The 14,022-nt window shown below is 40.4% G+C and overlaps 1 protein-coding gene across 1 annotated transcript in view; it reads left to right on the top strand.

Moving 5' to 3' along the window:
* LOC110948974 (protein unc-13 homolog A-like) overlaps positions 1 to 8,523 on the top strand; it is a 36,714-nt gene extending 28,191 nt beyond the window's left edge. Inside the window, exons 32-42 of the mRNA XM_022190764.2 lie at positions 461 to 538; positions 622 to 710; positions 814 to 957; positions 1,371 to 1,494; positions 2,109 to 2,165; positions 2,270 to 2,350; positions 3,094 to 3,241; positions 3,677 to 3,733; positions 4,498 to 4,584; positions 4,672 to 4,828; positions 4,921 to 8,523. Coding sequence (XP_022046456.2) covers positions 461 to 538; positions 622 to 710; positions 814 to 957; positions 1,371 to 1,494; positions 2,109 to 2,165; positions 2,270 to 2,350; positions 3,094 to 3,241; positions 3,677 to 3,733; positions 4,498 to 4,584; positions 4,672 to 4,828; positions 4,921 to 5,209 — 1,311 coding nt within the window. The 3' untranslated portion in view covers positions 5,210 to 8,523. The remainder of the gene's footprint in view (positions 1 to 460; positions 539 to 621; positions 711 to 813; positions 958 to 1,370; positions 1,495 to 2,108; positions 2,166 to 2,269; positions 2,351 to 3,093; positions 3,242 to 3,676; positions 3,734 to 4,497; positions 4,585 to 4,671; positions 4,829 to 4,920) is intronic.
* The last annotated feature ends 5,499 nt before the right edge of the window (positions 8,524 to 14,022 follow it).

The following is a 14,022-nucleotide window of genomic DNA, read 5'->3' as shown; positions in this document are numbered from 1 at the left end:
GGAGTGGATAGACAAGTTTGACATCACAAGGTAGCAGAGGGATTTTTTTTTGCAATTTAAACTGCATTTTAAGATGTACGCAGTTTGGTGTTTGTCTTTCAGTTGATTTATTTGAGCACAATAAACTTGCTTTCAGTGTAATAGCTGTGTCCAGGTTGCATTGTTCAAAGTGAATTAGTGTTGTGTAATTAGCTGAATGTGGTATAGGCTCTGGGAAAAGTGGGCTGCACTCCCAGAGAGACCGGGAGCCTCCAGAGGAGCAGTAATTACTGAAATCTCCAGCTTCTCCTGCCCTGCATCACTGAGAGTGTTTTTGCCAAAGAAGCAATAAAAAAAGTTTAGAGGACTAACCTTGATTGATTACATTAAAAAGCTACGAGCAGACGGGTGAAAAGGAGAGTGTGTGTGTGAAAGAGACAGAAGTGTGTTTGTGTAATGATTTTTCTCTTTCTCCCCTCAGCCATGTATCATAATCAATAACATCCAGCAGCTCAGAGTTCAGCTGGAGAAGATGTTTGAGGCCATGGGAGGCAAAGATGTGAGTTTCTCTAGCTGCTGTTTTTATTGTGGTTACACTAACATGAAATGGCTGTTTCACTCATCACATCTATCTTCCTCCAGCTCAACGTGGAGGCCAGTGACTTCCTCAAGGAGCTGCAGAACAAACTGAACAACGTCATGGATGACCTCAGCCGCATCTTTGCTGTCAGGTGGGCATTTCTGTTTGATTTGTGAATGAAACCAGCCACAACCAGGGTCTTCAGCTGATTTCAAAGTCTGTTTTCATGTTGCTCTTTTTTTGTGGTTTAATAGTTTCCAGCCGCAGATTGAGGATAATGTGAGGCAAATGGGAGACATCCTCGCCCAGGTCAAAGGTCAGACTGTTCCGGCCAACGGGAGCGTAGTTCAGGAGGCTGACAATGTCCTGCAGCCCATCATGGACTTCCTGGACAGCAAGTTAGTATAGCTGGACATCGAGCACTGGAGTTGAAGTGACGACTAAAGTTTGCCTCAAAAGCTAAACCTCAATGTTTGGTCATATTATTAGTATTAATTACCCATTTTCTGGCAAGATACTTCTTGATCTAAATTGAAAAATCAGGAAAAATCCAGATTTTACTGAATGTTTTCTCTGCACGTTTTTTGAATGACTGCTTTTGCAAAGCATCCATTATTTTATGTAATTAACAAAAGATTTGAAGAAACAAAGTCTCTTTTTCTCAAACTGAGAAACTAAAAAAAATTTGGTCATGATACTAAAACTCATTTAAGTTGCATTGGCATCAAATAACTTGCATTTGTATGTTGTATAAATGAACCTACTCAAGCACTCCATATCTGTCAGTTGAGAGATTGTTTCTGTGTTTTAGCTTGTCGCTGTTTGCTAAGATCTGTGAGAAGACGGTCCTGAAGAGAGTACTGAAAGAACTGTGGAAACTGGTGATGAACACAATGGAAAAAACAATTGTGCTTCCAACTCTGACTGACCAGACGGTGTGTGATAAACAAAGGCCTTCTCTCCTAATATCTCCTCCATTTTCTGCTTCTTCTCTGCTTCTAAAATTCAGTGCTTTTCATTGCTGTTACACTATGTTTTGACATTAACCTGCCTGTCCTGCCATTTCCCCATTCTTGCTCTTGTTCTTCCTTTCTTAGGTTATTGTAAGTATGTGTGTAGCCTTTGTCAGCATGAAGAAGCACTTTATTTTTAAAGGGAGCTTTAAGATCACCCTCTGTAGCCCCTGCCACTTCTCCTTCTCTGTGGGTACAGTGCATCAGAACCTGATTTAAATGGCAGCACGGTGCACCAGAGGCACCATTATTTGCCCATGAGTCCCTGCAATACTGACTGACTGTACACTAAAGCACTTAAACCTTGTTTCTCTCCCTCCTTAGAAATTACTCTCAAGATGTTAATTCTGTTTGTGTAAAAGATTTGTCACTCAAATCGACATTATGGAAGAACATAAAGTGGTCTAAAATGTGTACTGTTTCCCCTTCACTCACCTCTCACTTTGCAAATCTTCCTCACCTGCACATTTATCAAACACCACTGCTTTTTTTCTCTGCTCTCTGTGTTCAATTTTCTGTGTGTTTCTCCTGGACAGGGCACTCAGATGATCTTCAATGCTGCTAAGGAGCTGGGTCAACTCTCCAAATTAAAGGTGATGAAAGTAGTCGGCAGCAAAATTCATTACAAATAAATTTTTAGTAAAATATAAACAAGATTTCAACAATCGCTGATTGTTTTGTTTGTTCTGTCCTGCAGGAGCACATGGGCCGAGAGGAGGCCAAAGCTCTGACTCCTAAACAGTGTGCAGTAATAGAGCTGGCACTGGACACTATTAAGGTATGATGGGATTTTTAGTCCTTATTTTACATCTCATTCAAAAATATGTATACAAAGTAACTGCTTTCTGGATATATATTTGCGTTCCTTGATGCGACTGTGAAGCCATTAGTGACTCATATGTGACCAACAGTCCTGTGACAGAAATTGTAGAACTTTCTAGTTAAACTGCAGGCTGTATTTAGATTTATGTTCAATTTATTTCAAAGAAATTATCAAAGAAATTAAAATTTTACTTCCATAGAGGTGCAGGATTTTATATTGTAGTGAAAAATGAGCCAACAGAAGCAGGAAAAAAACCACTAAAGCCCACAAGCTGCTTGGGGTTTAACTGTTAGCACCAGAAATGAAGTCCTCACATTTGCTGAAGTACAAAAATATAAAACGGAAAGATTCTTTCCCATTTTCAATTAAAACATTGTAACTATCAACCACATAAACATCATCAGGCTCTTCAGAGACTGCACATGCAATTTGGGTAATGATTTTAATTAACTGTTCAGCCCTATTGCTGAATAGCTTTGCTTTGTTTTAAATTTCAGTTTTATTGACACCACATTTGCTGTATACTGTTGTAGCTACTAGGATGTTGTCAGTTTGTGCAGGTTTAAAGGTGTTTGAAACCAGCCTCAAACAGTCCTGCTTCATGCTTCACATGCTGACAGCCTTGTTTCACTGTTCACTCTGCATACTGCACTCGAGACTCACTGTGTCTGTCTGTCTTCTGTGTGTTTGTTACACAGCAATACTTTCATGCGGGTGGAGTGGGCCTGAAGAAAACGTTCTTGGAAAAGAGTCCGGATCTGCAGTCTCTGCGCTACGCCTTGTCTCTGTACACGCAGGCTACAGACAAACTCATCAGGAAGTTTGTCCTCTCACAGAATGCTCAGGGTACGACTTCAAACGGTCACAATGCCCGCACACACACATACACACACACACACACTCTTGGACTGTCACAAGGTAGGTTCAAGCAATTTCACACAAAAATGCTTTCAGCTACTCTCAAAGAGCTCCACTGCTTATTCTTTCTGTTACTATGGCTTATGGAATTAAATAGGATTATGGGATTAAAGAGAATAACTTGCTTACAGTACAGAGAATGTTTAATTCACTGCCTCAGTGAGTTACAGTAGCCATACTATGCAAAATACAGTGTGTGCTTGTTGATTTTAGTTGTGTACAGTATCTATAACGGTCTGCAGATGGATTTCAGATCTGCAGAGTTTTGTTTTGTAACGTCTTTCTCAAGGATACCGTCGTTGTCAAGGAACTGAGTCAGTCTTTGCCATCTTTTAATGCAAATTTTCTTCTGTCTCCACTCAGTCCATGGAGGGAAAGGGGTCAGATACACGGCAAATGAAGACACACCACCAGAGAAAGGTACATGTCAGCAGTGTCGTGTAAAATGTTCACGTCCCCCGAGGCCAACTGACGGCACCAAGCTTGAGCTCAGACACCTTGTGATCAAACTGTCATGAACCAAATACAACTGGGACAGTGAGCAGTGTTAGCCTTTGCCACACCTCAGAGCTCCTTCTGCTCTGTCTTTTTCTTTGTTTGAGCTCATTTGAAAGAGCTCAGGAAAGAAAAAAAAGTATGGCAATATCAGGTAGACAACAGACGACATCTAAAACAACATACCAGCTGAGAGATTAGCATACACATGCCAGTGACATGAGAGGAGGATGTGCAAGTCGTGATAATTTACATGTCATGCACATCTTCTGTTAGCTTATTAAAGCCCCATTTCTTGAGAAACTTGTGTTGCAGTTTGAATACTTTCAATTTCAGCATTTTTTCTTTTAGTTCAGTGTTTTCTGTAAAGAATTACCAACTAACTGTATTACAGTTGGCCATTTTCTGAGCATCACCACTGGCACTAAATCTGCTTTCCCGAGCCAAGTCCTGCTCATCTGATTATCACAGAGGACCTGTGTGTGTGTTTGTGTGTCTGGAGCATCTGCAAGTTTAAACTTAGTTCACAATCTGCTGATGCATCCCAAATCTTCCAGTCATATATCTCTGCTTTGTTGCTTTTGGGACTGCACCAGCACTATTTATAGCCATGGAAAGATTAAAATGGGCTCAGAGGAAACACACAAACACAGGTGGTGATCAAACACTTACTGGGTGTGTCTTTACAGCATCTGGAGTGGATGCAGTTGGCGACGTAGTTATGAACGTGGATATTTTGCCTCAGCCTAATGGAGAACACAAGATCAGTGTCAAAGGTAAAAGAAAACAGAGCAGAGTGCACTGTTGTCTCATCTGTCTTATACTTTTCGTCTTTGCTCATCGAACCTTCTTTCTCTGTCTAGTGGTGGCAGCTATTGACCTGAAATGGAAAGCACAGGGCTTCAGGCCTTTCGTGGAAGTCTACATTATCGGCCCTCACCTCAGTGACAAGAAGAGGAAGTTTGCCACCAAGTCCAAGAACAACACCTGGTCACCAAAGTTCAGTGAAAGCTTCCAGTAGTGAGTATCCACTTAATCTGATTTTCAGCCATGTGCTGATGTTGGTATTCAGTCTAATAGACAACAACTTAATGTTTTCTGTCTCGTTTCAGCTCGCTGGGCACTGAGGTTGGTCCAGAGAGCTACGAGCTGCAGGTGTGTGTGAAGGACTACTGCTTTGCCAGGGAGGACCGTACGGTGGGAATGGCCGTGCTGCAGGTGAAGGACATAGCCAGCAAGGGCAGCGTCACCTGCTGGCTGCCGCTGGGAAGACGGGTCCACATGGACGAGACGGGCCTGACGGTGCTGCGCATCCTCTCCCAGCGCAACAACGACGACGTGGCGAAAGAGTTCGTCAAGCTCAAGTCGGACCAGCGGTCAGCCGAAGAAGGTCGCAGCTGAAGGACGGCAGGAAACACGTGTGCACAAAAACACCAGAGACGTACCTGATAGACATAGTGTTATGCACACATACTACACTCACCTACATAGATAGACAACCACGTGCAATACACAAGCACACACTTAAAAACGCTCTATTGTACATATATCTGCATAAATTATGCAACATTTACATTGCAATGTTATCAATGCAACATGGAGGAATATCTTTCTAAAAACTTTCAGTTTGAATCTTTCCCAGCTCACAACTCTCAGTTCGGCCCCATATTAGAACCTCACTCACTCTTTCCTATAACACGTCACACCTTTTATATACTGTACATTTAGATGTACCGCAGAACAACCACAGAACCATGTGAATAGTTTGAGAACGACCACTTTGCACTTTTGCTTCTCTGCATCTTCAGGAGAGCAGTCGTTGCCTCGCTGTGCTCTGTCCGTGCGTCCTTTTGTCCGCTTGCCTGCCTGACTGTGTGTCGTTCTTCCAGTCCGTCCGTCGCCCCTCCGCCCTTGTCGGTTGCTCTGCGTAGTCTTCCCACGGTGTGGTCTGTTGTGTAAGTTGGAGTTCAGACACAGATCTAAGATCAGCCATTTCCTTTTGCCCAAAAAAATCAGAAAATTATATAGAAAACACACACACACACAATACTGACCTTAGATCAGTGTCCAGGGGCAACATCACTGCTAGTCTGTCCTGTAATGTACAAACGTCCTGCATGTTGACCCCAGGAACACTGTGATTCACTTTGCTGTAACCATGGCAACCATTCCCCTCCCACGTAAAAGATGGGTGCCTCCAATATTTTATCTGTGTGAGCATGGTGCATTTAACCCCGGTACAATACGGTTTTATGAACATGACCCGACTAACCTTCTGTCTCGTGGAGAAGACACGCCGGCAGTGGATCAAAGCTGAGCCCGGCGTGTGACGTGTTCGTAGAGGCAACAGCCGTGACCACGATGTGCATTTTTTGCGTTTCTTGCTTTACATCGCGACAAACGGAGCAATACCCCAGCGTCTTACACCCCTAGAGTGCACATTAACTCCAAAAAGGGCTACAGGATCAGTGGACTGGGATGTCACTTTACGCACTAATACATGCTCTCCACGCTTCTGTTGGCAAACTGACCACGACGCCTCCACGCCCACTCATAAACACACCACACACTACGATTCAGAAAGTCTTTCATGAGTGACACTGTGGAGGAACTGGAAATAAATCCACACGAAGCCTGAAAGGACGCACGGAGCTGCACACGTGTCTCAACCCATCTATTTAAGGCAATAGTGGTTTGTTTGTGTGTTGTTTGAACTTGATGAACAAACCCTCTGTGAACACTGCTGTGTGTGTGTGTGTGTGTGTGTGTGTGTGTGTGTGTGTGTGTGTGTGTGTGTGTGTGTGTGTGTGTGTGTGTGTGTGTGTGTGTGTGTGTGTGTGTGTGTGTGTGTGTGTGTGTGTGTGTGTGTGTGTGTGTGTGTGTGTGTGTGTGTGTGTGTGTGTGTGTGTGTGTTGGGCTGATTGTCACTCCTGCAAAATGGGCTCTTGACATTGTGAGCAATACATCGAACCTGCACACTCAAAAATGTATGCGCTGTCGATACAACTACAGGAGCACCGGCTGCACTGTCCACACGTAGGAGGAATGGGAAACTTATGATCACATTTTTTTGTAAAGATATTTTATTTATGGACTCATAAAATTCTCATTCCCCTCTGGAAGTGTTGCAACCTTTTTCTCGCGTATTTTGGATAAGAGAGGAAAGGAAAGTGTTTTGTCGTTGGAATTACCATTTGCCTTTAGTAGGACCAAATTTGCACGAACCAGAGCTCATGCTTGTTTTTATTTCCTCAAAGAACGAAGCCATCAGAGTCACCGCCAAGCATTTAAGGTGTTCATGTATCAGTTTCAGTCATGTGCATTGATTAACCCCTTTACCTCTTCCTTGGAAAAAGGTGAGCGAGCACTCACAGTCTTAGTCCAGCTCGTCTTGTAGTCTCTTTGTGAATCTAAATGATGTCAGTGAGAGCGAGTAAACGCTGCAGGAAGCTTTCCTGTCGTTGCGTGGAGCTACTTCAGACATCACTGCTGGCCTGTCACATGTTGTCTTTACTTAATACTGCTGAACGCTACCAAAAACACATCTTCTGAATGTTCTTTATCCTCTCAACAGGGCCTTCTTTTAAAGGGATAGTCGCATCTAGCTTGGGGAGATTGACTCACACCTTTTGATTTAGGCCACCAAATTTCACTTGAGATGTTAAAATAAACGGATCATGCTTGAGTTTCGAGCTAACTGGCCTCGTAGCCAAATCTTTAGCAACATTTAAAGGAGAACTCCACTGATTCTACACAGCAAAGTTTGTTTACAGATCTTTGGGAGTGCTGGAAAAAAAACCTTGCAGATGGAACAGTTTGGAGATGTGGTTCCTCTGTAGCTTCAGGCTGCAATAACTACACAAATCTCAGGCTGGATTTTTTCATTGAGGGTAATGTAGACACCAAGGATAAATAATGTGTGCAATAAAAAAAGAAACAAAGTTCTTTGGCTCTGCTGCATCTGCTTTGGTGATGTTTTACTTCTACCCATCCGTTATAAGTTTAATAAGTGTGATGCTTAATCAGTGGAGTGCTCCTTTGACACGGTTACACAACGTTGTCATGTGTTGTCATTAGTGCTCAAGACAAAACTGTCAGGTTGAAGCTGGAAAAAGCAACAAGAAGTAACCAGTCATCCAGTTTGGGGCTTGTTGGCTGCCTGCTTCATGTATGTACGTGCACATACGGACGCCACTGCACACACGCGCACACACCCACACACACATCTACACACACCGACCTCTGCTCAAGCACAAAAGGGCACATGTGAGATGTAAGACACATGTAAGACACGCATGCATGCATGCACGCCGACACAACTCCGTGGAGACCAATGACGCCCACCTTGTGAATAGAATCAACTACAATTGCATGATGGGAAACTTTATTGTGCCAGCACGTGTCTCTTTGATGTTACTTGACTTTTTTTTTGAGTTGTTTTTACTTTCTACAGCTACGTAATAATTCATCAATGTTCTTTTTGTTCTTCAAAAACGGCTTGTGAATACGTCATCTGTAACCAATATGAATGTAGTGTGAACACAGAACTCGCATGAGAGAATTATTTTCTACTGAGGATGTTTCTAATTTGTTTCTTATCATTATTGATTGTTCTTTAATGAGGATGAAGTGGAACTGGAATGCAGCCTGATTGTGATCTGCTTCCTATTAATTAAAAGGACATTCGTGTCACGACCTAAATGTCTTACTGAGAATCGCATTACTGCCGTTTGATTTGTATTTGGGAATGTCTTTTTATTCTGAAGTTATAGCTGAAAAAAACATGTGAAACCTGATTAAAGTGTCTAATATATGAGTCTGTAAAAGCAGCCGGTTAAGAAAAAAATTAAATCTTCACCGTCGCAGATTAAAAGCGTCTCAACAGATGCTGCGGTCTCACGGATGGAGACAGAATATTGACACAAACCTTCAACTGAAACAATCGACTTCCACCTCAGTTAACGCGCTGTCTGTTTTGTGTGACCTCTGACCTCTGTGGAGGGGGAGGGGATCACACTCGACCACTCCACACGAGCTTCTGCTCTTTCTGGACAGTCGAGACAAAAAAAGTCCCTCTCCAATCATTGATTTAAGCCATAAAAACTCATTTCTGTGGATCAAACTTGCACGTTTTTTTTTTATGAAGATAATCCCTTCCTTCCTTAAAATGGCTTAGATGTAACTCTTCCTTTAGAATATGGAGATCTAGGGAGTCCCCTCCTCTTTCTCCAACTTCTCACACCTGCTCTCCTTCAATTCTGCTCAAACACCATAAGATAGGGGTGTCAAACTCATTTTAGTTCAGGGGCCACATTCTGCCCGATTTGATTTTAAGTGGGCCACACCAGTAAAATTAGAGGATAGTAATCCAAATCTTTCCTTTGTTTTCGTGCAAAAAAGTATGTTCTGAAAATCTCCACATGTAATGAATTATATTTTTGCAAAACATTATGAGCAACCTGAAATGTCGAGACACAAATCGACAAAAATGAGACCAAAAGCAGCGAATAAAGCAAAACGCAAAATGACAAAAATAAGACAAAAGCGAGAGAAAAAGGAAACACAAAATGAGAAACCAAACAACAAAAACATGAGACTAACGACAAGTGAGACAAGATAAAACAAAGACAAAATATTACAAAAATGAGAAAATGGTATAAAATGAGAACACGAAAAAAAAGAGACACAAAACGAGAAATGCGAGAAACACAAAGACAAAAAATTTGATGAAAAGGTTACAAAGCAACAAAAAAACAAGATAAATGACACAAACGAGACAAAAAATAACAATAGCAGGAAACAAAATGACAAAAACATGAGACAAACAAAGTCAGACAAAAAACAAGACAAAATATTACAAAAACACGAAACAAAACAAAAGAACAACGAACAGTCTAGTATTTTACTTCAAGATCAAAACAACTTGTCATGGTCTTGAAATCACTTTGAATTTATAGTTTTACAAATTTACTATCTGCAGTTGATTTTTTTATCTGTAACTTTTACACTTTACAAAGTCGTCCCTCGGGCCAGATTGGACTCTGTGGAGGGCAGCTTTTGGCCCACTTGCCGCATGTTTGACAGCCCTGCTGCAAGACGACACGGTGCTACACGATGGCAAGTTGCAATTTTGGATCAATTCAGCCACAAGTGTATCAGGTTCTAAAAAACAATAATACAGAAAGCCCCTGTAACTTAAGAGGTTGTTGTTGTTTTTTTCTTCTTCTTCTTTTTTTTTAGCTTTATATGAAACCTCAGAGGTCTGAATCTGCATCTGACATTAATCCTAATTCAGAAATGCTCGGCCATAACTGCTTCTAGCACTCATGATGTGTCAACTAGGACATGAGAAAAAAATACTAAATATGGACACGTAAACGACATTTTCACACTCCAAATAACATAAACTGGAGTGGAGACATTCAGATTAATACTAAATATTTGATTTGTGTGGTTTCATAAGAACCAAGCATGTTGATTTATTATTAATCTCTGGATTCAAACATGACTGCTTGTTTGCTTATATAACATCGCTGCAGCAGCATACTAAAATCATAATTCAGGGAACACAGTTGGTGCTACACTGTGTACAGCATTTAGACATCACAACTTCCAGATCAGAGTGTTTACAAAGGAACACAACATTAATCACAGCTGTCTGACACTGAAAGACATAGTATTTTACTGTATGATCAAAGTCAGACAAAAAAAAGACAAACACAAGCAAGACAAAAAGGAAACGCAAAACGAAAAAAGCATAAACAAAGCTGCAACAAATCAGTGGCTGATCTTCCGTGCACCCCCCCTCCCCCCGTGATCTGATTGGCCACCCCTTGTGCCCCCCCCAAAAAAAAATTTTTCATTGGACATTTACATTACTAATACTCCGATTTCCAACGCTCCTGCCGCAGCTTCATTATCCGACTGCACCTGAATGCACCAATGACGTTAGATTGAGCTTTTGATTGTATTTCGTTTGGATTTGAAGAAGCTTTGAAGATGTTTCCTGATGCCTGAGGAGAAGACGAGCAGCTTTGTACCTTTGCGGTAAGAAGACTATGGCCGTTTCTCAGTACATAACTGTCCGTACTTGCGTTCTCAAGTACTCGTGAAATGTCATCTTCGAGACTGCATCGGACCAGACTAATGTGCATAGATATGAATTAGTAGATAGATATATATATATATATGTGGCTGCAGCTTTTAGTGAGGAGGATTTTATCAGAGGAAGTCAGACACAGTCAGACAAAGAAACATTAGAGCTCACTCTGAAGTGGAGCTACAGCTCTGTATCTTGGACAGGATTTATTTTAATAGCTACATGTGTGACGGTAATAATCCCTGCCACAGCAGACCTCATTAGCACTTCCGCTAGGTCGGCTAACGTCCGGTCACTCCATAGATGCTGTTGTTGGTAATGTAGCCAGAATATGGAGTAATTTTTAAACAACAAACAAAACTAAAGCAAAAAAATGTCATAGTAATATGTCATACTTAATTACTTAATTTATTTTATTTTGCACCTTACCTTATTTTATTATATCTTTATGTTATTTTATTTTTATCTTCTTATCTTATTTACTCTGCATTTTGTTGTATTTCTTCATACAGTTTTGCACTGAAGGGCTTTTGCAATTTCATTGTACTTGTTGCAATGACAAATAAAGTTCTATTCTATTCAATTTAAAAAAGCCTATAGTAAAGCATGTTGCTCTATAAACATCATAGTGTAGCATGTCACTCTAAATCCATCATAGTATAGCTTGTCGCTCTAAAACCATCATAAGTATAGCATGTTGCCCAAAAAACGTCATCTTATTGCATGTCGCTCTACACAAGTCATAGTATAACCTTCGGTCCAAAAAACATGATGGTATAGCATGTCACTGAAAAAATGTCAAAGTATACCCTTCGGTCCAAAACACGTCATAGTATAGCATGTCGTCCAAAAAACATCAGAGGTTAGCATGTCGTCCAAAAAAACTTCATAGTATAGCATGCCACTCTAAACATGTCATGATATAGCATGTCACTCTAAACACGTCATAGTATAGCATGTTGTCCAAAAAACATCACAGTATAGCATGTCATCCAAAAAACATCATAGTATAGCATGTCATCCAAAAAACATCACAGCATAGCATGCCGCCCAAAAAACATCATGTCGCTCTAAACACGTCATAGTATAGCATGTCGTCCAAAAAACGTCATTGGTTAACATGTAGTCCAAAAAAGGTCATGGTGTAGCATGTCGCTCAAAGAACATCATCGTGCAGCATGTCGTCCAAAAACCATCATAGTATAGCATGTCGCTCAAAAAAACGTCATAGTATAGCATGTCACTCTAAAAACATCATGGTATAGCAAGTCGTCCAAAAACCGTCACAGTATAGCATGTCGCTCAAAAAACGTCATAGTGTAGCATGTCACTCTAAAAACGTCATGGTATAGGGTCATTCCGTGTGGTTTCACCAGATGGTGGTTGCCGCACCATTTTCAAATTAGTCCTAAATTTGCATTCCATTAGATAGTCACAAAAGTACTTTCTATGCAAAATTGTAGGCCTGTAGCTCAAATAGTTTCTGAGTTGTGGGGGTCTGAAATTTTCAGACCCCCACAACTGTAGCTTGTGGGGCACTAGCTACATGCAGAGGCCTTGTTTACCAACTTATAGCTCTCTGGTATGTCTAGAAGCTGAGAAATAACCACTTAAAGATGCAAAAAATGCTGGCGAGGCTTTTTATAGCCCAAATTCTGAAAAACATCGTCATAGTATTGCATGTCATCCAAAAAACATCAGAGGTTAGCATGTCGTCCAAAAAACGTCATAGTATAGCATGTCACTCTAAACATGTCATAGTATAGCCTTTGGTCCAACAAACGTCATAGTATAGCATGTCACTCTAAACATGTCATAGTATAGCCTTTGGTCCAACAAACGTCATAGTATAGCATGTCGCTCTAAAAACGTCCTAGAGTAGCATGTCATCCAAAAAAATGTCATAGTATAGCATGTTGCTCAAAACATGTCATTGTACAGCATGTCATCCAAAAAACATCATAGGTTAGCATGTCATCCAAAAACATCATACTATAGCATGCCACTCTAAACATGTCATAGTATAGCATGTCGTCCAAAAAACATCATAGTAAAGCATGTTCTCCAAAAAACGTCATAGTATAGCATGTCGTCCAAAAATTGTCATAGGTTAAAATGTCATCCAAAAGACATCATAGTATAGCACGTTGTCCGAAAAACATTACCGCGTACCATGTCATCCAGAAAACGTCATAGTATAGCATGTTGCTCAAAAAACGTCATCGTGTAGCATGTCGTCCAAAAAACGTCATAGTATGGCATGTCGCTCAAAAAACGTCATAGACGGCAGGCGGGACGAGTCAACGGAGGCTGGATGACATTTTTTAAAATATTTTGGATGACATCCTAAACTATGACGTTATTTCATATTTTGGACGACATACAAAACTGTGACGTTTTTGATATTTTCAGTGACATACTAAACTATGACATTTTTTGATATTTTCGATGACATACTAAACTAAGACGTTTTTTCATATTTTGGACGACAGACAAATAATAATGACGTTTTTTTCATATTTTGGACGACATACTAAACTATGACGTTTTTTGGTATTTTGGACGACATATTAAACTATAACGTTTTTTGATATTTTGGACGAAATACTAATGTTTTTTTCATATTTTGGACGACATACTAAACTAAGACGTTTTTTGATATTTTGGACAACATGGTAAACTATGATATATTTGCCACTTTAGAGCAGGGAAAACCTACAGTAAAGGGCCATGAGTTGGGTTCCAGTCTTATTTATGAGACACATTCACATCCAGTTCAGCTACCTGGGCGCCCTGTTCAACTTACTGGACGACACACTAAACTGAGATATTCTGTACAACATGCTCAACTACGATGTTTTTGTCATATTTTGGACAACATACTAAACTATGACTTTTTTAAATAGTTTGGACGGCATACTAAACTATGAGTTTTCTTTGACATTGTTGACGACACACTAAACTATGACATTTTTTAAAAATATTTTTGACGACACACTAAACTATGACGTTTTTTTCACATTTTGGACGACATACTAAACTATGACTTTTTTTGATATTTTGGATGACATACTAAACTATGATTTTTTAAAAATATTTTGGACGACATACTAAA

Source organism: Acanthochromis polyacanthus, chromosome 9 (assembly GCF_021347895.1).
Source record: "Acanthochromis polyacanthus isolate Apoly-LR-REF ecotype Palm Island chromosome 9, KAUST_Apoly_ChrSc, whole genome shotgun sequence".
Classification (NCBI taxonomy): domain Eukaryota; kingdom Metazoa; phylum Chordata; class Actinopteri; family Pomacentridae; genus Acanthochromis; species Acanthochromis polyacanthus.
The sequence above is the reverse complement of the archived record's forward strand: the minus strand, read 5'-3'. Positions and strand labels throughout refer to the sequence as shown.